The sequence below is a fragment of the Dermacentor andersoni genome, chromosome 1, assembly GCF_023375885.2.
Source record: "Dermacentor andersoni chromosome 1, qqDerAnde1_hic_scaffold, whole genome shotgun sequence".
Classification (NCBI taxonomy): domain Eukaryota; kingdom Metazoa; phylum Arthropoda; class Arachnida; order Ixodida; family Ixodidae; genus Dermacentor; species Dermacentor andersoni.
In genome coordinates, this window is record NC_092814.1 from 248,016,237 (window position 1) to 248,041,245 (window position 25,009).

At 45.5% G+C, this 25,009-nt stretch overlaps 1 protein-coding gene across 2 annotated transcripts in view; it reads right to left on the minus strand.

Moving 5' to 3' along the window:
- Positions 1 to 1,562: 1,562 nt before the first annotated feature.
- The window catches only part of LOC129381087 (uncharacterized), a 165,547-nt gene continuing 142,100 nt past the window's right edge, over positions 1,563 to 25,009 (minus strand). Inside the window, exons 1-2 of one of the 2 annotated variants that reach the window (XM_055063620.1) lie at positions 3,400 to 3,454; positions 1,563 to 1,956 (exon numbers count right to left, since the gene is read on the minus strand). In XM_055063620.1, the coding sequence (XP_054919595.1) occupies positions 1,675 to 1,956; positions 3,400 to 3,411 (294 nt within the window). In that variant the 5' untranslated portion in view covers positions 3,412 to 3,454 and the 3' untranslated portion in view covers positions 1,563 to 1,674. Of the gene's footprint in view, positions 1,957 to 3,399; positions 3,455 to 25,009 lie in introns of those variants that run through there. The other variant, XM_055063619.1, reaches the window with a different exon arrangement.

The following is a 25,009-nucleotide window of genomic DNA, read 5'->3' on the forward strand; positions in this document are numbered from 1 at the left end:
GACCTGCCAGGTAGCCAGAGGTCATGTGAAGGAATGTCCCCTTGCAGATTGCCCAAACTCGTCCTGGCGGTGTCCAACTCTTTGCAATGAATTATCGAAGTGTGAAAAGGATCTGACGAGGCACTCGGCTCGTTCACTATTGTCGCGTTTTCCATGAGCGACTGGTTTTGCGGGGTAAACGGCCGATTACAATATTGCCAAATACAATACCGCAGTCTTTTGTTTAGCATGCCTACGTTTACATATTACACTAACTTGATTTCCTTGCTTGCTTCCTTTTTTGTTCGCCCGCTCACTCGCTTTCAACGCGATAATAAAATATTTACTGATATAGTATGTGGTATCAGCATCCCCTTTCTGTTCTTAATTCATAAAAATGAGGTACGAGGCACGGTGTTACCAGTAGCATTCCTGGGAAGGAAGGAAGGAAGGAAGGAAGGAAAAAGTGGAGAAGAAAAGGTAGGGAGGTTAACCAGTTTAGCTTAACCGGTTTGCTACCCTGCATATGGGAGCGGGATGGGGGGGATGAAAAATGGGGAAGGGAGAGAGAGAGCACATAGCACAGCACACACATCGTCAGTTAGAGTCCATCACTCTTGCATGGTACGTGATATCACTGTCACAGCTGCTTGTCCAATCCCGTTTCCTTCATAAACCGAAGTAGTCCCTTCGTCGTCTTCAGCTGCGATGTCTTCTGTCGGCGGCATGTGAAAATCGTTTCGAGGGAAAATGGTCTAGTGTCAAGGTGAGCTACAACGGATGCCAGGGACTGTCGCTAAACATTATATTCAGGACAGTCGCACAGAATGTGTTCCAGCGTCTCCTCGCAAAGACAGGCATTGCAGAGAGCGTTGTCGGCCATTCCAATGCGAAATGAGTAAGATTTAGTGAAAGCCACCCCTATCCATAAGCGATAAAGCAGAGCATTTCTGGGGAAAAACAAAATGCTACTAGGGCTCATAAGGCACCCGCTTCACTGCGGCCAGGTTCAGTGAAAAGACAAAGTAAACCAAAGCTTCCTGTTCCTGCTCCTCTGAGTCAGTCCATAGTCCTCGTCTAACACTCGGCTCGATTCGTTACACAATGCAGGTCGTCAAGCAGGACAATGCGCAACAGCCTGCATACAAACTGACTGCATACAAATGCGCTGACTGCACGCAAACTTTGTCTTTTGGGGCTGCCTTATGCCTCTTCTACTGCATATGCAATTCTTGACTCATTTCTTATTATATCGCTACAGTAATTATTGTGCGTTGGTCTGTCCCTCTTGAAGCCTACAGCAAGCAATCGTCATTTTTGCTGAGAGACACAGCGTAAGTGTAAACCTAAAATTCTTTGCTGCATTTACTTTTACCCATAATTGGAATTACGGCAACATGCACAAGGGTCATAACTGCCGAAGTCGATCAAAGTTTGCAATGAGAACTACAGAAAGCGGCAGTTGTGTCATGGCGCCCATGAGTAAGCATGTTGTGCATATTCGGTTACTCAAGTTACGAATCGACGCCATAGGCCGGCGTCGGCTGCAAGCGAAATAAGAAGCAGACTGGCGAACATTACTTGTTTCGACAACTTTATTACCCCTCTCATAACCTCACTGGCATTCTTGGTATTTTCGTGCGACGTCGTAGCAAGCACCTGAACTTTCATCCTTTCTGTCACTCTCTTCCGTCATCAACCCTTGTAGCCATAGCCTAGACCATAGCCACCATATCCGCCGTAACCGCCGTAGCCACCATAGCCGCCGTAGCCGCCGTAGCCGCCGTAGCCACCGTAGCCACCGTAGCCTAGACCGTAGCCGCCGTAGCCTAGACCGTAGCCGCCGTAACCCAAGCCATAGCCGCCGTAACCCAAACCGTAGCCGCCGTAACCCAAGCCGTAGCCGAGTCCGCCGTAGCCTCCGAGGTAGCCTGCACTTGCGAGAGCGAGGACGGCAGCAAGGGTAGCGAGGACAGCCTGCGGAAGAGAGACGACAACACAAATCAGCGGGAGGAAAGAAAGTGCGGTGCACCGACGACGAAGCAGTCTTATCGTGGGCCGTCTCCTTGTTGCGCACCCGAGTTTAAAGTGTTCCTTGTAGCTAAAAAATACTTTCGAACACAAGTTCACCTATCAGAAAGGAATAAATTATCGTGCACCAATTTCGTTTTTTTTATTGCGTTCGGATCTACGACGCCTGCAGAGGTGCTGAAGATTAATATAGTGAACCAGAATAAGCAAACCGAGAGGAAGGTTTATTCATGTTGGATCCGTTTCTCTGTAGGTACGGCATTCTACGAAGTTTATGTTACAGAGGAGAACATGGCAGGGCAGGCGATTTACTCGTAAACCTCAGTTTTACTTCCGTATTTTTATGGCGTTTATTTATTTATTTATTTATTTTGGGGGGTTACAAATATTGTTTCAGTGGTGTGTACGCTGGTTTACTGCACAAGCTCAGCTTTCCGGTTAAAGACACTTTTTGCCCAAATAAATAAAGTACAGTACGGAATTTCGTCCTTCCCATGGCAATTTCGACTACCAATAGCCCTCCTCAAAAAGCATGACTCAGAGCGATGAAGCAGAAAGCGAAAGTGCTCCTAGCCCTTCAGCTACCACAATGAACTAATCTTGAACACAAAACATATGCGAGTGTAAAGGCATTTGTTTGCTTCTTTGCTTGTTTGTTGGTTTGTTTGTTAATTATTTTCCTTCTTTCCTTCCTTATTTTCCTTCTTCTTTTCCTTCGGTAGACAGAGTACTTCTGTCTACCGTTTTCCTCCGTCTTTTCATTCGCACCTGCCAGATTTCAGCAAAAGTTAACTTCGCTTCAAGAAAGATGGCGCATGCACGCTTAGGCTACTTAGTACCAGAGGAAATGACCTTCCTGGCAACGCTCCAGTAAAATCGGGCAAGTGTAGAACAAGTACCAGAATGGTCAACCTTGCACTTGCTTCCAACTTCAGCTTCCTCATGGGTTTGCATGCTGGTCTCTGTGTCGTCGCTGTCCTGATGTTAATTCTCGACGTTAACTGGCAAGAGCTGTTCAGAATTTTATGTTGTAGAGCAAACAAAAACATGGTCCTGTTTGTTACACTAAAGGAATTGATCATTTGCGAACTTGTACCTTCTGCTAATTCTTATCCATTCGAGAACCCTTATTCATTCGCATCACTGCGGATTGGCAGGATTGGCAACACCAAATTATTCTTCGAAAATTCGCCTACTCTCCTCTCTCCTCGCCTCTTTTCGAACAACTTCAATAAAATGAAATATACGCATGCGTAAGAACCTGCCTGCATGCGCTAACTACCAGTGATATTAATTTTGTTACCCTTCTCAAATGTTGCACACTTTAAGTGCAGATAGACCTGTGCACTTCTCAAGTCCTCCTCCAAGTAGTCAGTGCTGCTCACTTACAATGGTCTTCATGGTGACTGGAAGTTTGCGGTGGCTGCTGAGTAGGCTCAGTGAATCCCTTCTGCAGTGAATGCTGTCTGCACTGCCGAATTGCTGCTTATATACTTTCGCCGCGGTCAACGCCTTTAAATGTTATCTCCATCCAACGGGGCGTCTGGGGCTTTTCACACAACTACAGGGCATTTGGTATCAACCCCGCACGCCGAGCGAGGATATCGCCCGACGAATGACAACTAGGTGAGATGGCTTACCGATACGCGGAAGTAGTGAAAGCGTTAAGGCGGACACTCGCGTGCTGCCGGTCTCTTTCATTTTATATGAGCTCACGCCCACTATAGATGATGCAGTCAGCCACGTGAATAGCTTGGCACCCGATAAAGCACGGACTGGTCGCTGTAGTGCACTGGATTGGGCACGAACAGGATTGCGACAGGTGAAATCGCCCGGAGGCGCAGGTTAAGTGGTGTTCAAACAAACAGAGACCGCGACATCAAAAAGATAGCCAGGGATTTACCTTGACATGTCTCCTGATAGTTGCGATTTGCTGTGGAAGGAGTGATGAATGCGAGAGTTGCGAAGCGCTCGGGCACACGAGCGCGTATGGACTTGAAATACGGTTGACTTGGAATTGCCGATCGCGCAGCGTTGTGGGACAAAGGTACGCCCCAAATTGTGTAAACTGTTCTGAGAGTTAGGGTGGAGACCTCAGGCCGTAATTTTCCTGTGCTTTCTTGTCTATTTTCCCCTGCACTTAATTATTACAAATATTGAAGGCGGAAAATTAGAAAGCGCTTACGCTTCGAACCTTTCCCGATATATATATATATATATATATATATATATATATATATATATATATATATATATATATATATATATATATATATATATACCAGAAAAAAAGCAGTTCTGGGTCCGGGTAAATATTCACAGTGAAGCAGACGCGCGTATGAAGTGGTTTATTGACGTTTCGGCAGGGGTCCGGCCTTCATCAGAATGGTGAAGGCCGGACTCCGGCCGAAACGTCAATGAACCGCTTCATACGCGCGTCTGCTTCACTGTGTATATATATATATATATATTGTTTCTAAGAAGATTTAGGTCACCCCTTCCTTATTTAATTGCTCTGGTGTTAACTGCAAAAACAAATGGGAGTTATAGTGCCACTTATCGTGGCTTTTAGAAACTGTTAATAAACCGGTCTGTCGACTAAAGTATAAGCACGCGGGCAGTAATTTAGATTCGAACTGTTAGGACGCACACCTGCTTTCCACTGTCGTATGTACCATAGCGTTTTGTTAGTTTCGACGCCCTTCGTACTATATGATAATGTAAAGACTTCCACATGTTTCAAAAGTGCAAAGAACTGCGACGGCATATAACTAGAATTTTACTTTCTCGTACTGCTTTTATTATCGTTGTTACGTTTCGCCTACAACGCGCGGTAATGCCGGCGCGGATGCAACGGACGCCGGGGCTTTGTTCAAAGCGGCGGACATTTTGGCCCGTCCGACGCCGCCGCGACGCCTACCCGCCAAGCGTGTCCAGGCGTGTTTCAGTGCCACGTGTCTTCGTGTGTGCGTGTGTGTGTGTGTGCCCTCGCTTGTCAAAGCGCGGCAGCCGGGGAGCGGAGTTCCCCGAATGAGGAGCCTGGAGGTCTCTCGGCTCAACTGTTCGCGCCGTCGTGTGGGTGTGGGTTGGCAATGCGTCACTACACTCGGTTCAGCAGGTCTCTCGGCCCGACAGTTCGCGCCGTCGTGGGCTCCTGCTGCGCCGTCCCGTGACCTTCATCCCGTGACCTTCCCTCCTTCCCTTTTGGACCGCGACGCCGGGAGTATAAGAGCAGCTGCCCCCGGACGCCAGAGGAGAGGCTCCGATTTGTACTGTTGAGTTACGTGCTCTCCCGTCTCTCCAATTCGGTCGACCTGACCGGCCGCTCTTTTGCTATGTTAGAATAAACCAGTTGTTCTGTTACCAGTCTTCTCATGCTTTGCCGGGACCTTCGGATGCTTCCAGTGCCCCAGGCCGCCAGGCCAACGCTACCCTTGGGGCTTGCGACCCATTGGCAATAACGGGCGTCAGCACCGAGACCCCAACAACTCGGGCCAGCGGTGCGATTACAACATCTGGTTGCCAGCGGTGAGATCGCGACAACGGAGGCCAGCAGCGAAGAGATGCGGTTGACTGTATGCTGAGCAGCACAACGACCATCCGGGAGCAGCGCAACGAGCCCTGTGTGATGACTGGTTGCCTGCAGCGGAACGACTGCGCAGAAGTCTTGGCTGCAAGGTTTGGTGAGTGCGGGACTTTCTTCTTCTGAGTTTTGCCAGGCTTTTGTTAGTGTTAGAAACAGAGCTGGTAATTGTGGTTGTCGTTGCTACCGGGTTAGTTTGCGGCAAGACAATAGTAGGCAGTAGAGAAAGCAGCATTCAGAGCAGCCATGGATTTGAAGTCGTTGCGCAAACCGAAATTGCTGGAGCTTGCGAGAGAGTTGGGTCTGGATGTCTCAGACAAACTCAGAAAACCAGAACTGCTAAGGGCTATTCTTGAGTTAGAAGCTGAGGATGACGAGCTGTCGGAATGCCTTGAGACCATTGAGGAGAGGGAGACGGCAAAAAGACAGGAGCGTGAACTTAAAGAACAGAAAGAGAAAGATGAGCGTGAACGAAAAGAACAGAAAGAGAAAGAAGAGCGCGAACACGCTTTGGAAATGAAGCGTCTCGAGTTAGAGATGGAACGCGCTCGTAATGGAAGTCAGGCACACGGTGCAGGAGAACGAGTATTGTTCAAAATGACTGACCTGATGCGGCCGTTTAAGCTTGGAGAGGACATTGGTTTGTTCCTGGTTAACTTTGAGCGAACGTGCGAGAAGCAGGGGTTCTCTCGGGAAACGTGGCCACAGCGCTTGCTCACTTTGCTACCCGGCGAGGCGGCCGACGTAGTCGCTCGCTTGGAGAGAGAGGAGGCAGAGGATTTCGACAAAGTGAAATCGAGTCTGCTAAAAAAGTACCGGCTGTCAGCGGAGGCGTTCCGTCGGAAGTTTCGGGAAAATGAGAAAGGCAGAAGTGAGTCATATACAGAGTTTGCGTACAGGCTTATGTCAAACATGCAGGAGTGGCTCAAAGAAGAGAAAGCGTTTGGTGACCACGAGAAAGTTCTGCAGTGTTTCGGGCTAGAACAGTTTTATAGTCGGTTACCTGAGAACGTGCGGTACTGGGTCTTGGATAGGCCAGACGTTAGTACGGTGGCTAGAGCCGCTGAGTTAGCCGAGGAGTTTGTGACGCGTCGGGCTCGTGGAGCTAAGGACGGTCAAAAGGGTGAATTTGGCTCCAAGTTTGAGAGGCCAAAGTTCACGCCCATGAGAGCAAAGGGGGACACACGTAGTGCGGATGCGAGTGAAAGCAGTCCGACCGAACGTAAGGAGACGGCGGCAACCGAAGCCGAACGCAGAAAGCGGTTCGAGATGAGGCAAGCGCGCGTTTGTTATACGTGCCAGAAGCCGGGTCACTTTTCGGCGCAGTGTCCAGAAACAAAAACACAAGTCGTGTTTTTGTCTATATGCAGCACTGACGAGAACATGAAGCTTCTCGAGCCTTACATGCGAGACCTCCTCGTGAACGGGAAAGAGTGCCGAGTGCTTCGCGATTCCGCAGCTACAATGGATGTAGTTCACCCCTCTTACGTAGAACCCGATATGTTCACGGGCGAGTGCGCATGGATCAAGCAAGCAGTGGAAGCTCATAGCGTGTGTCTGCCGGTAGCAAAAGTGCTTATTGAAGGACCTTTCGGAGCACTTGAGACGGAGGCCGCAGTGTCATCTATGCTGCCCCCCCAGTACCCGTACCTATTTTCGAACAGGTCCGATCACCTCCTGCGCGAGAAGGGGCTTTTGTTTGGTGAGGCTAGCGTTCAGGCCTTAACCAGATCGAAGGTTCGGGAGCTCGCTGCAAAGGCGGTAGTTGCGGGGCCGACGTTGTTGAACGATGAGAAAGGGTCAGAGGCGCAGCAAGCTGGTATTCAGAGCACGCCCGAACAGAATAAAATTGAGCCTGTAGCGTTAAAGGCAGCAGATACTGGAGAGGAAATTCCCGACACGGGAAAGTTAGAAGAGCTGTCTCCAGATTTGCTCATCGCGCCTACGTCAGACGGACTTAACAGGTTGCTAAAAGTCAGCCGCTCGGCTTTGATAGCCGAGCAAAAGAAGGATGGCAGCCTAGAAAACATACGCTGCATTATCAAGGAAGGTATCGCCAAGAAAAATGCTCGCTTTGTGGAAAGAGGTGGGGTCCTGTACCGGAAGTATCTAGACCGCAGAGGAGTGGAGTTCGATCAGCTGATCGTGCCTCAATGCTATCGTCAGGATCTGTTGCGCTTGTCGCATGGGGGTTCGTGGTCCGGACACCTAGGAGTTAAGAAAACTAAGGACCGTCTCTTGCAGGAGTACTATTGGCCAGGGTGTTTTCGGGACGCAGACCACTTTGTGAAGACATGCGACACCTGTCAGCGGGTGGGCAAGCCAGGGGACAAATCGAGGGCGCCGTTGAAGTTGGTACCTATCATTACGGAGCCTTTTAGACGGCTCGTTATTGATACAGTGGGACCTCTGCCGGTAACAGCCACGGGGTACCGACACATTTTGACTGTGATCTGCCCAGCGACAAAGTTCCCTGAAGCAGTGCCGCTTAAAGAACTCAGCTCAGTTGAGATAGTCAATGCACTACTGTCCATATTTGCGCGAGTTGGTTTTCCTGCAGAAATCCAGTCAGATCAGGGTACAGTGTTTACTAGCGCTTTGACGACAGCCTTTCTCGAAAGGTGCGGGGTAAGGCTGTTACACAGCTCAGTGCACCACCCCCAGTCGAATTCCGTTGAGAAGCTCCACTCCGTCATGAAGCGCGTGTTGAGAGCATTGTGTTTTGAACATCAAACTGACTGGGAGCTGTGTCTGCCTGGAGTGATGTTTGCTTTAAGAACCGCGCCGCATGCGGCTACGGGGTTCTCGCCAGCTGAGCTGGTGTACGGTCGCTCGCTGCGATCTCCGCTTCGCATGCTTCGAGAATCATGGGAAGGCAGGGGCGACGACCCAGTCGTGGTAGAGTACGTGCTTAAGCTCCTCGAACGCTTAAGAAGGGCACAGGAGTTGTCAGGTGAAGCAATGGCAGAGGCCCAGCAGAGGGCCAAGGTTTATTATGATCGGACAGCCAGGGCCCGTCGTTTTGAGGTGGGCGATGAGGTCATGATATTGCGCACATCGCTAAAGAACAAACTCGACGTGCAGTGGGAGGGCCCAGCACGGATTGTTCAAAAACTGTCGGACGTTAACTACGTGGTGAGTCTGCCAGGAAAGCGGAAAGCACAGCAAGTTTACCACTGTAATCTGCTCAAACCCTATAAGCAACGGGAAGCAGTGGTGTGCATGATGGTAAACGTGCCCGAAGAGCTTCCGGTCGAGCTTCCGGGACTAGGCTCAGTGACGAACAGGAAAGACACCGATCAAGTCATTAGTGACTTAATAAGGAAAGCATCGCTGTCGCCTGAGCAGAAAACAGAACTACACCAGCTCTTACAAGAGTTTCAAGGTCTGTTCTCTGAGAGGCCTGGTAGGACTTCTGTCCTTACTCATGACATAGAACTTACCTCCCCAGAGCCAGTACGATCCAAGGCGTACCGGGTGTCACCCCGCCAGAGCGATATTATGGAGGCTGAGGTAAAGAAAATGCTACAGCTCGGTGTTATTGAAGCGGGTGAGAGTGATTATACCTTCCCTTTGATTTTAGTTGAGGTACCGGGCAAGGAACCTCGTCCTTGCGTCGACTACCGCAGGCTTAATTCCATCACTAAGGATCAAATTTATCCGATCCCTAACATCGAGGAGCGCCTTGAGAGAGTGAGTAGCGCTCAGTTTATTTCCACCCTAGATCTTGTCAGGGGTTATTGGCAGGTTCCACTTACAGAAGAGGCTAGTAGGTATGCGGCGTTCATTTCACCAATGGGGACATTCCGTCCTAAAGTTTTGAGTTTTGGTTTGAAGAACGCGCCATACTGCTTTTCAAGCCTCATGGATAAAGTGTTGCGGGGACAGCAAGAATTCGCTTTACCGTATCTAGACGACGTAGCGATATTCTCCGCATCCTGGCCGGAACATATGGCGCACTTGCGGGCAGTGCTAACCCGCCTGCGCGATGCGGGCTTGACAGTCAAGGCTCCCAAGTGCCAGTTAGCACAGGCCGAGGTTGTCTACCTCGGACACGTGATTGGTCGGGGTCGTCGCCGCCCCTCTGAAATAAAAGTGGCCGCTGTGCGAGACTTCCCGCAACCGCGCACGAAGACCGATATTCGGTCGTTCTTAGGTGTCGCCGGCTACTATCAGAGGTACATCCCCAGGTACTCTGATATCGCGGCTCCCTTGACGGATGCTCTAAGAAAGACAGAGCCGCAAACAGTCGTCTGGGATGAGACGAAGGAAAGAGCTTTTAGCGCCCTAAAGAGCGCCCTAACAAGCCAGCCTGTGCTACGATCGCCCGACTACACAAAAGGGTTCGTTGTTCAGTGTGATGCTAGTGAGCGAGGCATGGGCGTTGTACTGTGCCAACGGGAAAATGGAGAAGTAGAACACCCCGTCCTGTATGCTAGTCGTAAGCTGACGAGTCGTGAGCAGGCGTATAGCGCCACCGAGAAAGAGTGTGCGTGTATCGTGTGGGCCGTTCAGAAATTGTCATGTTACCTAGCTGGCTCGAGGTTTATCATTGAAACGGATCACTGCCCTCTCCAATGGCTGCAGACCATCTCTCCCAAAAATGGCCGCCTCCTGCGCTGGAGCCTCGCTTTGCAACAATATTCCTTTGAGGTGCGTTACAAAAAGGGGAGTCTCAACGGTAACGCCGATGGCTTAAGTCGAAGCCCCTAACGTGGGAATCAGCCTCAAAATTGCTTGTTACTGATGTTTTTCTTCCTGAGGCAGGATTTTTAACCTATTGCTTTTGTGTAGTGTTTCAAAGTGATGATGTGCTTTCTAGTGCAATTTTTCGATTTGTGGACGCGTTCTGAGTGCTGCTAAACTACTGTAAGGAACTAGGCAGCAGTAAAAAAAGGGGAAAGAGCCTGGCAGGGCTTAGTGAGGGTTGTGCCGTGCTTGCTGACTGAGTGGTTGACTTTTGGCGTGGTTCTAACGCTTGCCGGAAACGAGAACAAAAATGTCAACTCTCCCGAAGTCACTTTGCAGTGTCCTGTGTGCACCTGAACGTGAGAACGAGGCCTTCTCTGTGCGCTGCGCTCAAGAAACGCCCAACGACGCCCAACTTCGGTTATGAGCATCATCGAGCGACATCCCTCCGGACAGCGGATGCAGTCCCCTGACCTTCGGGATCTCCTTCCCCCGGCGGGGCGGTCTGTTACGTTTCGCCTACAACGCGCGGTAATGCCGGCGCGGATGCAACGGACGCCGGGGCTTTGTTCAAAGCGGCGGACATTTTGGCCCGTCCGACGCCGCCGCGACGCCTACCCGCCAAGCGTGTCCAGGCGTGTTTCAGTGCCACGTGTCTTCGTGTGTGCGTGTGTGTGTGTGTGCCCTCGCTTGTCAAAGCGCGGCAGCCGGGGAGCGGAGTTCCCCGAATGAGGAGCCTGGAGGTCTCTCGGCTCAACTGTTCGCGCCGTCGTGTGGGTGTGGGTTGGCAATGCGTCACTACACTCGGTTCAGCAGGTCTCTCGGCCCGACAGTTCGCGCCGTCGTGGGCTCCTGCTGCGCCGTCCCGTGACCTTCATCCCGTGACCTTCCCTCCTTCCCTTTTGGACCGCGACGCCGGGAGTATAAGAGCAGCTGCCCCCGGACGCCAGAGGAGAGGCTCCGATTTGTACTGTTGAGTTACGTGCTCTCCCGTCTCTCCAATTCGGTCGACCTGACCGGCCGCTCTTTTGCTATGTTAGAATAAACAAGTTGTTCTGTTACCAGTCTTCTCATGCTTTGCCGGGACCTTCGGATGCTTCCAGTGCCCCAGGCCGCCAGGCCAACGCTACCCTTGGGGCTTGCGACCCATTGGCAATAACGGGCGTCAGCACCGAGACCCCAACAACTCGGGCCAGCGGTGCGATTACAACATCGTGCTTGTAATTGATTTATTCGCCATCTTCATCTCGCATGCGTTTGTGACTTTTCGAAAAATAAACTACTGCTCTTAGTCTGCCTTCGGGTCACGTCCCGTATTTTTTGCGCAGTTTATGAGCAGCCACATCATGGCAACGTACTTTTATTTAATGCGGCTCTAACGTTGACATGAACAGCGACGTCACCAGAAAGCATTTGTGGGCCCGCTGCTTCCTCAATCTACGCGTTTCGTGCCTGCTGCATGTCTTCGACTTCGCTGTTAGTAGCAAGTACTGTTTAAATACAACGTTTGGAATCTGTCCTAGCTCTTTTAAACAGTGCTTAAATTTTTTTGTACTTATCAGCTGTCTAGAGTACTTGTGTCGAATTTGAAATTAGGCTGATGAATAATTGCTATGGCGCCAGTAAAGCTAATGAGGACTCTTTTATATGCGCGGCGAATGTGGGATGCGGGCTTGCTCTGCGCCAACGTGGAGAGCTTGATTATTGTCATCGAAAAATACGGCTGCCGTCAAATCGCGCCGTTTGTTGTTCGCGGACTTTGCAGCTGTGTGCAGTGCGCAGCAGCGTTTCTCGTGTCTCATTGCCGTCGCTCCTATAAAGTAATCCTCGTTGTGTTACCACGAGCAGCCGTCTTATAGTTTGCAGTGTTAAAAAAACTGCGAAGTGCGAATATTCGGTCAACCCGAGTCATTGCAGTAACGGGTTAATTATGATCATGCGTATATTAAATGCGTAAGCATTTCCATGCCTACCCAACGAGAAAGCCCGTCCGTCCGTCACGTAAGACGATCGCTTTCAAGATAGGGCCTTCATGCTGACCTTCATGCTGACTCTCGCCTCAACCCAAACGAAGTGGCGAGAACACAGCGCTCACGAAGCTATCAGCACTCGGCGCACTCAGTCTCCATCGCACATCACTTTCAAGATCGGGCCCGCGCCGCCGCGCCAAAGGCCGCCGCCGCCGTAGTACGGTTGACCACTGTTGATAATTACTCGCCTCGACAGGGGCAGCATCACCAACCACGTCTACATATGAGGTCTACCAAAACGTGATACGGTTCAATTACGTCACGTACTTTAGCATGCATCGGCCAGTGCTCATCTTCCACGAAACAGAGGCATCGTCCAAATGCACCATCATACAACATGAGGGAACATTGCTAGCTACTCGCCTCTTCTTCGTCGTCTCATGCTGGTCTCACTTAACATTACTGCATTGCAACCGCGCTTCTCCGTTTCATGATTCTGCCGCGGCGTTTCTCGCAATTATGCCAAACACAGCAGCATACTACGACGAAACAGCATGCGATTAGTAGCAAATGCTGACGCATCATTTAGATAACTCCCACAGGAGGTTCTGCGTGTAGTATTTTTGTCCCAAGGTTCGCTCAAACACGCAACGCCAGATTATATTAAGAAATAGTTCTGTCCAGATTGTGTTCCTTTACTTGTGACGTACGTAATCAAATTTTCTCTCGGCCATTATATCGCTGGATCTCACAGATTTTCGAGGAAGGACATCGAAGCAAAAAGAAACCTCTCTGTATATCTTGATAGTCTTGTACGAAGTCTCCACTCAGCCAGTCTTACAGAAAAAGGTTTTCAATTTGGAGTGTTACGTCAGAATAGGGAATTACTTTGCTTTCTAATCATGTCTTCACAACTGCTGGCATGCGGGATTTGCGACCGATTTCGTACCCTTACACGTCTCTGTTTTTCACATTCTAGGTGAGTTTGTCAACGGTTGTTTAGTCACATTACATTTGTTTGTCTACAACTGCCTTCATTGTGTCATTCTAGAAGCGTTTGTTTCAGAACATGGGCGTATATGTTGTTACGTACTGTGCCCGGATCAGCTGCTTCAATGGTCGAGGCAGAGTGGTGCTTTTAAATGCGCTCTCTTGTGTCGCTGTGCCCACGGGCTCTAAATTATTATTATTATTATTATTATTATTATTATTATTATTATTATTATTATTATTATTATTATTATTATTATTATTATTATTATTATTATTATTATTATTATTATTATTGGCAGTCGGCGGCAGACTCTTACCGGACACTTACCAGAACTGCCTTCTTTGTATCGCCACCAATCAGCTGAGAAGCGGAATCTGCGACATCTGGATGGAGTGAAGGCCCCATAATCGACCGGCGATGTGCGAAAGTTGCCCCTGATACCAGGATGCGTCATTCATTGAAGTAACTGCTGTCTCTGGATCCTACCGAAGTGTGGTGCCTGAAATAGTCCGTTCAAGGATAAAAGACGCCCCCTTAGCATAAGCGCTTCGCAGTTGGCGGCAGACTCTTGCTGGACACTTACCAGAGCTGCTTTCTTTAAGCAGGTGAGCTCTTATTCCCTAGAGCTCATTTGTTTGCCGCTGCCGCTGACTGCTGCCATGATTGATGCTAATCATTAAGACTTGTTTTTTTGCTTCTCCATGACATCGATCTGTCCAGTGTGTTCAAATCGGCTTCCAAGCGATGGCAGATTCTCATTTTGTGCGGAATGTAGGAATGGCCTTCACTTGGGAAAGGCATGCTCGGGTGTTTCTGAAAGTACATTTTTGGCTATGGGATCGTCAAAGAGAGATTTGGTAATGCAGGCACTGTAGAGTATCTACGGGTGACTCCAGTTCTGGGCAACTTCGCAACTCGGCTGAATCTGCAGAAGCCGATGACGCTGGTTCTCGATTAGGTTCTTTTCGGGAACAATTACAGGTAATCAATGACATGGTTGCTACTCTTTTGCCCCTTAAATAAAAGGTAGATCAGTTACATGCACTAAAGCCAAGAATTGATGAGGTACTGGCGTTGAAGGAAACAGTACTGGAGTTGCAAAGCTCTGTGCAGTAACTGGCAACAGAGTGTGACACTGTCCTGACTCGGACTAAGGAACCGGATTCAGTCATCAAAGGTCTTGAAAACCAAGTAGGCTCACTAACAGAGACCGTAAGAAAGCAGTCTGATGGGATAGCTCAATTTCGTGCTGAGCGCAACAAGAACGAACAGTACAGCAGACTTTCCTATTTGGAAATCCACGGACTTCCATTCTCCTCAGGGGAAAGCCTGCTCGTTGTCATAGTAGAACTTGCACAGAACCTAGCCTTGGCAGAATTCAACCCTCTGGACGTTGTTGCGGTTCACCGACTGCCTGCCAGAAAGGATAAAGTGCCAGCTGTACTAATTCGTTTCTCTGACCCGTTAGTGCGGGACACTTGGCTGCCAGCACGTCGCAAACTGCGTGACTTGGCACAGAAGAACCGGTACCCCATCATGTACAGTCGCGTGTAATATGGCTTGCAACACCCTTGTTCGCGGTCTAAGAGGCTCCAGGGCTGCGCGGCGGCTCTGACATGTGAAATAGTGGTTTAATAAATACCACTAATTGAAGCTATGTTTAGGCCTGGAACTTACTCTGTGTCTGCACAGCCACACAGTCTTGGAGCCCCTTCATCCACGGGCACAGGTGTTGCAGATCATATTGCACGTGACTGTACCTAAACGAAAATTTAACTCAGACTAACAAAGAATCATTCTGGAAAGCTCGTACCAAACGCAAGGAAAGCCTAGATAAGTATGTGCGGGTTAGGAATGGCAAGATTTTCACTCGAAAAGAGGACGGAGGCTTCGTGCTTCGCATCGACACGATCGCTGACATTGATATAATAGCTTAGAAAGTGACAGTAAACTTTCACTCCCTCCCAGGTTTTTGTTCTCTTCTAACAGTCTTTGACGTCACTGATAACCCGTCCTTTTCAGTTGCTCATGTTAACGTGAGAAGTATAAGGAAACACTGGGATCAGTTTCTTATCAATACCCCTAACATTCTGATCTTTGTAGATGCTTTCGTACTTACAGAAATTAACACTCAAAATGATATGCTGTTCCAATTCCGTCTACCCAACTTTCAAGAGTACTTTGTAACCAGAAGAGGTAGACGAGGCGGGGGAATAGCGATCTTAATTAAGACTAAATGGTTAGTTACACCGATGACGTTTTCCCTTTTGGTTGGTGAGAGCCCTGCACTCCGCCTGGAAAATTCTAGCACTGCTCTCTCTTTAATTGCTATGTATCGTCCGCCGTCAGAACACGTACAGACATTTCTCGATGAAATGAAACAAAATTTAGATGATTTACCTTCTCATAATAGCATCTGCATTATCGGGGATGTTGATATAGATATCCTAAGCTTATTTATTTCAAATTTATTTATTTATTTTTTTCAAACATTTTTTTCAAATTATTTAAAAATACTAGCAGAATATGGCAAAGAATCTGTCGTAAACGAAGCCACTGGACAAGAAGTGCTCTCGGGACGCCTTGTGTCCTCGTGCCTCGAATGCGTCTTAGTTCGTCCAATAGATTTTTTAACCGTTAAATCCATTCGAATAACACAGAAGCTGGCTGATCGGTGCTATACCGGCGGCCAGATCTCTTCTCCTAGCCCTAATGCAGTCAAGAGCAAGGAGGCCCAATGTTTAGAAATATTTGATTACGTAAGATTTGACAGACTTGTCGCCCAATATGACTGAGACACACTCTTAGCACAAAGTTACTCGACCAATACGTATAAAAAATTTGTAGATGCTTTCACCGAGTTGAAGCAAGGGTGTAAAAGATCCGTTTTGGTACGTAAGCGAAAAGCACACTTACACTGGGTAAATAATCGAATATTCAATGCAATTCAAGAGAAAGACATACTTTGGAAACGATATCTAAAGCACCCTGAAGACGAAGCTTTGAAGAGTCATTACAGAAGTGTACGAAACAAAGTTACAGCAATGATGCACTGTTACAAAAGAAACTACTTTAGCAGCCAATTTTCTTCTTCTCGTAATGAACCTGCAAAGATCTGGTCCCTAGTGAATGAGCTTAGGGGAACCAAGTCGACCTCCCATTTAGATCCGATATTGAAAAGTTTCGGTGCACCGTCGTAAGCGGTGGCTAATTGTTTTAACGATTCATTTTCTTCAGTGCCGGAAAATATGGGAACGCCCCTTAATCTCCAGAGCCCTATCACAGCAGGTAGTTCGGTATAAGATTCGGCGCTTCTGCCCTCGATGGCGGAAGACGACTTGTTTCGATTGCTGCGTCGGTCACGAAAGAGCTGCGCTGAAAGTTTAGACGGAATATCAGCTGAATATATAATACGCAATATAAGCGTGTTAGCAGGGCCGATTCTTTTTATTTTGAACTGTATTCTAGCCATGGGAGTTGTACCCGGTGAACTGAAGAGAGCACGTGTTATTCCGATATTTAAGGGTGAAGATGCATCAAAACCTGAAAACTACCACCCCATATCTGTACTTTCTTTCTTATCACAACTGTTGGAAAGGCATGTTGTCGAAGTGATGGACAGTTTTGTTCTTAAACACAACATATTATCAGCTTCCCAGTAGGGCTTTGTTCAAGGCAGCGGTACGCAGAAACTTTTTGAAACTTTCTCAGATTTTTTACACGAAACATTTGAACGACACCAAGTGGCCTGTGGACTCTTTTTAGATATGTCAAAGGCATTCGACTTGGTTAACCATCCTATTCTATGCAACAAACTTTACAACTATGGCTTTAGGGGACATTTTCTAGATTTTCTTAGTAGTTATTTTATGAATCGGTCTGAAATTGTCTGTCTGAATGATGTACACAGCACTCTGCGGTACCTCACAGCAGGAGTGCCGCAAGGCTCAGTGCTGTCACAGCTTTTATTCAAATTTTACGTGCGTGACAGGGGCCGGTAATTGGCACAAGCACCGTTTTTCAATATGCGGACGACACGTTGCTTGTTTCGAGACAGGTGGAATATGATAGAGCTGTTGCTCTGCTTCAAATTGATACAGTTAAAGTCATAGACTGGTGTAAAAGTAATCAAATAAAATTTAATGCCCGAAAAACGCAATTAGTGTGTTTTAGAAATTCTCTAAACGTTCTCGGTGCCACACTACCTGTCCTATTGCATGGCTCCCATTGTTTGGATTGCGACTGTACACCGATTGAATATGTAGACAGTGTTAAATATCTACGACTGCACTTTGACAATGATTTATCATGGAACGTTCATATGGCTTCCATTTGTGCTAAACTTCGACAAGCTGTGTGCTTACTCTACCACATTCGGAGCTATGCTCCTAATAAAATAAAGAAAATAATCGGGCATGCATTAGCATATTCGCGCATAAGATATGGCATCTGCTGTTTTTTTAATTGCAGCCGCTTATGGAAATCCAAAGTGAACAGGTTATTACAGAACATTTTAAAAAGTGTAGCCTACAACACAAACATTGATATAAATAACCCATTCAAGTGTCTGAAAATGCCAACCTTCGATTCAGTGTTTCTCTCCGTTGTTGTGCCGCGATGGAACGAAGATTTTCGCGTACCCGCAATAAAGCACCTGAGTCTACGCAATCCCTGCAGATATGTTGTTCCTCGAACAAGAACTAATTATGGCAAAGGGCAAAGACAATATTATATTCCTAATTTGTTTAATACTCTCCCCAGCTCAATACTTGAACAGCGAAATTTATCAGGCTTAAAGAATCCATTAAAAGAAGGGATACGAAAAAGAAAGAAACATGTCACTTGTATGAAGCTGTCATTTGTCTTTTTGTGAGCATCGCGAATGGTTTGTACATTGTACCTGTGTCCATTTCGCGGCTTTCCTTTAAAACATCGGCCAATTCAACGCATATTCTTGCAGTGTGGCCAGTCGTACTTGAAGTTGACATGTAACACCTTTGTCGCTCTTAACTTTTGCAGTTCTTGGTAACTAGTTTTGTATGTGCTCTTGAAGGTTTAATTTATATTTTGGAGTATTAGTTATGCTTTATACGCTGTCAATGTGATTTTGCCGTGACTGTCAGGTCCCTGCCGTACAAGCCCTACGAAGGCTTCGGCAGACCCGGCAAGAAATAGATGTATATAAGATCTCGCAATAAAGATTATTATTATTATTATTATTATTATTATTATTAATATTATTATTATTATTATTATTATTATTATTATTATTATTATTATTATTATTATTATTATTATTATTTATGGAAACATAAAAGCACACAAATGAAACAGGGAGGGAGCAAGCTGACAACTGCCACCGAAAGGGGCACAACGCCTGCCTACTCTTTCGAGAGGAGGGAATGAAAAGAGGAGAAGAGGACAAGAAGATAGGAAAGAAAGAAATATGAAAGAAAGTAGGAAATAAACAAATGACAGAGACACGGACAAAAGAAAGTAGGAAAACGGAGAAAATGTCTGTAAACGCGAGGCCAAATCAGTTTTCTGCATGAAAGTTTGCATGAAATGCAAACTTGTGTGCAGCATGCAGAGTTGTTGTTGTTGCCTCAAAACACGGCTCGTGTACCCCACAGGGGGAATTGGCGACACTGGGTTGATTGAAAAATGCATCTAATAACATATCAAAAGGGGTAAAGGCATACATTCAAAACGAAGCATTAAGCAACTAAATGCTAATAGAAATTTATGGAGGGCCTATACATACATTTAGGATAAAATGGAAATAAAGTAAAGCGTCCTACAGTCGGTACCCTAGCAACGAAAACTTCCTGACGCTTCAATGAACTTTGACCTTTAGTTGCGCCTAATTGACACGCGCTAAAGGACAAGATATCTGGGGTAGTAAGCGCTAATCCCAGCTTACTAGTTGGAAATAAGAGTAACATTCTGAGGAGAGAGCAGAAGCGACGGCAAGAAAGAAAGAAATGGCCTATAGTTTATGGTTCATTGCAGAAAGAGCAGAGGTTAGTTATGGATAAATCAGATCTGTGGAGGTAAAAATATAGGCGGGGAATTTTATAACGGAAGTTTGTTAAGGTCACCTCGCATGTCGTGAAAGGCAAATGCCTTTCACGACAATGCAAGGTGACCTTAACCCTTGGCACTTCAAAAGTTCGAAGAGAAATTTAGGTGTCGGAAATCATCTGCGGGAAGTGGAGATGAATCATTACAATTTCAAAATAAAAGACGTGTAAATCTACCTCTATTATAAAAGTGAAATCAGGAAGAATATTTAAGACTGGGCCATTTAATGATGAGGATGCGAGCAAGTCAGCTGATTCATTTAAAAAGCTTCCACTTTGACCGGGGACCCAGCCACAGCGGACTTCAGAAAAATTCTTCAGGGCAAGCGTCGAAAATATACTCAGGAGGTGTGACCGATTATTCGAAGTTAAATGAATACAAACCGAAAGCGCATCAGTAACAACTATTACTTTAGAATTCTGTGGACCCAATTTTGCGTGTTTTGGAAAAAATGGCACCGAAAATCAGTTTCACCTTTAACGAATTAGTTTTTGGAGAAATCAGGCACGGTAGCCGAAAATCAAGTTTCGATAACAGCGTCTGAACATAAACAACTTGTGGTTGTCGATAACGCCGCCAATGTGTTCTCAAAAATGAATCGCGAGAATTCATGAAGATGGGCTGCAAACGGGAGAGGGGTGGATTGTATCGCTTCAGAAATGTCAGAACAGTAAGTTGCTTAAATCTGGACTCAAGCGGAAGAATTCCAGCCTCCGGATAAAGCACGTCGTTAGTCACAATACACGGCCGCCCAAGACATAGACGCAGCGCTTGCCCTTCTAATAGTAATAAACGCCATACCTTCTATGCAGCACATCCAAAAAAAGAACACACTCCAATTCTAGAATGGGGCGAACGTAAAGCTTATAAATCATCAACAATGTAGCCCTATGTATACCCGTCTTGTTATTACTGAAACGGTGCAACAATCTCATTGCACGTTCTCCTTTACTAGCATTTGTTTCGATTTGCTGCTGTCAGTTTAGCGTACCATCATATGTTATACCTAAGTACTTCAAAGCTGCAACTTGCGGTATCGACTCATTTCGATAATGAAGAGAAATGAAAACGGAATTTGCAAATGGAAACACAAGTAACGAGCATTTCTTGACGTTAAGGGAAAAAGACAGTCCGTCCAACCAGGACTCGAGTGCAGACAAATAATATTGCAAAATTTCGCGTAAGATATTCATATCCCGTGATGAGGAGAAAAATTCAATATCATTAGCATATAGATAAAGTTGCACATCCTGTTGATTGGGGATAGACGATAACAAAATGTTACATAAAAGCGGAGAAAGAACAGATCCCTCTGGTACGCCTCTCGACTGTTTATATGTATCCGATGTGACCCCATCTTTGAAGCAAGACAATTGTCTATCGGATAGGGACTCTTCTATACAGGCCACTAGATCGCCTGGAACAGCACAGCTCGCTAATCTAGAAATTAAAATTCCATGCTCGACACTGTCATATGCTTTCGCAATGTCTAAAGTTACCAAAACTGAAACTTTTCCTGATAGTCCTGAGAGTCGAATGCGGCTTTCTAAATCAACGTGAGGTGAACATATGAAACATTGAGGCCTAAATCCTATTTGTCTCAAGCACAGAATATTCTGGGAAGAAGTGAATTCATTGAGCCGCATATGAATTACTTTTTCTATTATTTTGACTAGATTCGCAGTAAGGGCAATTGGCCGAATGTTGTCGAATACATATCCGAGGTTTTAATTTTTAAGTTAAAGCATTTTCCAAGAGTCCAGGATCCATGTATATTGAAGTGAACAGTTGACTATATTGAAAAGCTCATTAGGGAAAGAGTTAAATAACATTTCAATCATCGCTGTTATGATACGGTATGGTCCAGGAGCCGATTGATGTGCAGTTAAAATGACGTCGGATAATTTCGTCATGGTTGCTTCTACAAATTCCTATGTCGAACTATTAAACCTCCTAGGTCTAGGTCATTGCGAAGAAAAGCGTTTCAAGCACTTTAGCCCTTCGCCGCTTCTTCGAGTGCTATAACAGCGGAATGTGACCATACGGACTCTTGGAGAGATTTTCTGCTCCGTGAAAACCTAATAAGTGCCGATCTTCTTTCTGGTTTTGACAAAGATGAATGCAGTTCGTGTTTTTTTTGTTAATTTTTTGCTATTCCCACAGATGCAGAGTTAACAAATTAGATAGGATTAATATCACAGAAGCTGAATCTCCTGAGCAAGCTTGCACCTCATTTTCTAGTTTGATGACAAATTACATAAAACAGAGCATATTGACCGTCCCAATGACTCGTTGGTTTAGCGCGCGAAGAAATCCATGGATCAAAAATGGGCTGTGGCGGTCAATTTCCAAGAAAGATAGAATGCACAAAAAAACTAAAATCTCAACCATTCAACACAGCGCTACTAATTCGCTTTAAGTATTATTCGAACACACTTGGGGCAATTTTTAAACGGGCAAAACGTGACTACTTTCAGAAGTGCATATTGCTCAATGGAAGTAACATTAAACGAAACTGGGAGCTTATTAAAGAGTTTCTGAACAGAAGCAATTCCCACGCGTGATTAGCTAAATTAACAATCGTATCGAACACTTATACCGAACCAAATGATATTGCCAATGCTTTTAATGATCATTGTACTTCCACCGAAAGCACTCAACGCCCTCTATCATTTCCCCATTTGTCGCGCTGCCCCCATTCTTTTTACTTATGTGCAGTTTGTAGTGCAGAAGTTCATTCTGTCATATCATCACTTAAAACAACAGGGGCGGGTTTAGATTCCATCGACCCTTCAAGAATAAAATTAATTAACGATACAGTTCCGCCTGATCTTGCTAAAACCATCAATGAAATGTTTAGGAACGCTACGTTTCCAACCTTCCTAAAAAACGGAGAGACAACTCCCGTTCGCAAGAAAGGTGACCTCGAATGTATAAATAACTAAAGTCCAATCTGCAATCTCGCATTTTATAGCAAAGTAATCGAAAACCTTCTGTACCAACGCCTAATGTTATGCTTTAAATAGTCCGACCTACTCTCTCCCCATCAGTTTGGCTTCTGTCCAGGATTGTCAACTGAACTGGCACTCATTAACTTCACGGACCGAATTCAACTTGCTATTGATAATTTATGACTATTTGGTGCAGTTTCTGTTCACCTTACTAAAGCTTTTGACACTATTAATCACACCCTTCTCTTTCATAAACTCGAGACTTACGCAATTACTCGTCCAGCTTTGAATCTTATAAATGTTACTTTAAAAACAGGCCGCAGGTTGTCCCAGCCGATGGTAGAATTTCCAGTGCCGAAATTACTAACCAAGGAGTACCTCAGGAATCTATTCTAGGCCCTTTGCTTTTTCTATTGTTTATCAATGACTTGCCCCTAACACTTCGCCGCACTGACTGCTTATGCGGGTGATACAATTATATACTCATCTCAATGCAAGAAAAGCTCAATGCTGATTTAACTAATGTCAGCGTTTGGTGCAAGAATAACTATCTGCGCATTAACTCATTAAAAACTACATTTGTAATATTTCATTCAGAATTAGTAAAAGTGGCTCCCGTGGTGTTCATGATAGGACAAGAAGTAATACCGGCTGCTAACAGCACCAAGTTTTAGGTGTTACTTTAGACGAGCATTTAAATATAATCTTCGCGTTCATTCACTAATTCAGAAAGTTTCTTTTGGCATTCATGTAATATATAAATCCCGTAACTATTTCCAGAGACACATTATTCTTTCGCTATATTACTCCTACATTCATGGCCATCTCTCTTACTGTATGTCGTCTTGGGGTAACACTTATTACTGTCACCTAGACGCCCTTCAACGCCTTCAAAATAAAGCGGTCCGACTAATGATTTTTAATAATATTTTAGGCACTCTAAACCTCTGTACCAAAGCCTGAATATTCTACCACTAACAGAATTGTTGAAACAAAGGCTATCACTATTTATCTTCAAGCTTAAACGTTATGACAGCTTAACCTCGGCTTTTCGAAATTATTTCTTAAAAGATACTAACACTACCAGGTTTTCTGCAAACGATAGTTTACTACTTCCCCGTGTTCGAAGAAATTACGTAAAATTAACTGCTGTCTTCTTTGGGGCATCATTTTGGAATTCTACACCATAGGAAATTAAATCATCATCATCAGTACACATGTTTCTATACCTTCACAAGGAATATCTATTGGACAAGTTATATGAAAAATTGTACTAATTAATAATTATGACATTCTTGTTTTATCTATATTACCTGTTGCTTCCGTATAAATGTGTAAATCGTGTAAACTGCATACGTTTCTATTGTTCCTGGACGCATAACTTTAGCTTCAAATTATTGCGGCACCACTTTGTACAGTGATCTTGTTCTTCTGTTCTTCAATTCATTTTTTTATGTAATTTTATGGTCTGCGCTATTTTTCAGTTGCATATGTTCTCCAGCTTACACTTATTGTTGTATACTCTCATAAAATTATATATCATGTTTTCATACCATTGTTTGCTCTTAGTTTTCTACTATTGCGTTTTCCCTAGCTTTTCTGTTATTATTTATTGCTCATGTATCCCTTTTATAGCATGCTGCAATCCATACTTGATATGTATAGTATTAGATAGTGCCATTGACAGTTTAATAACTATGGGACCACCGAATATATTAACATCACTAATGCTGTTAACATCTACGCAAGAAAATGTGAATAAACTTGAAAAAGAAGCTTTGTTTCTGTTTTGCTTGACGTGTCTTCTTCTTTGCGCCGGAGATACTGAACCCAAATGCGGCCCTGAGAAAGTAGACTAAAGGCTTACGATAGTCAGGGACCTAGCGACATCAAGCAAAAAATTCCTCAAAGATGTCTTGGCCAAGATGAAAGAAATACACACGAATGTTACGGACATAAAGCGGCGCCTTTCTAAACTAGAAGAATGTTTAGTTGCTGAACGTGAACGAAGTTGGAACCATGCTAAAAGAATCCCAAGACAACCTAAAGAAAATCAAAACCAAGGAGCATGACCGGACGAACATAGTCGTTGACGATCATAATAATCGAGTCTGGTGTAGTAACTTCATTTTTGAAGGCATCCTGGAACAAACAACCGAAAAATGGAAGGCTAAAAAAGACCTTGTTGAAGACTTTGCATCAAGAAACCTTAGAAACCAGCCGGGTAAATCGAACGCCCTCACAGAATAGCACAGCGAACAGGGAGGGGATCGCGCACGTCCTATCATTGTAAAGTTTCTTTAATTTCAAGAATAAGAACATATTAAACAATGCATTCAAACTGAAACAGGTAGAGTCACCTCGCCTTTTCGTAGAACAAGATTTTTCGCCCCCGCCTATAGTTTGTAACATAAAAGCTTAGGGACTTGCTCGCATGGCCAAAAAACGTCAAGAAAAAATACAAGTGGTTGTTTGAGAAACTACCACTCAAGAATACTGCAAACACGTTTGATCTGTCAACAAATCAAGTTACTGCACTTCCCAAACTTGACACTCCTGACACGCAATAGGGACAAAAACAATCATGCTCAGACATCACTTTCTCTATTATTATCTCACACTTTCGCAGCCTCTTTCACAAGCAAGACGAACTTTGTTGTTTAATTGAATCATGTTGCGCTACCATAATTCTTACCCGCCGTGGTTGCTTAGTGGCTATGGTGTTGGG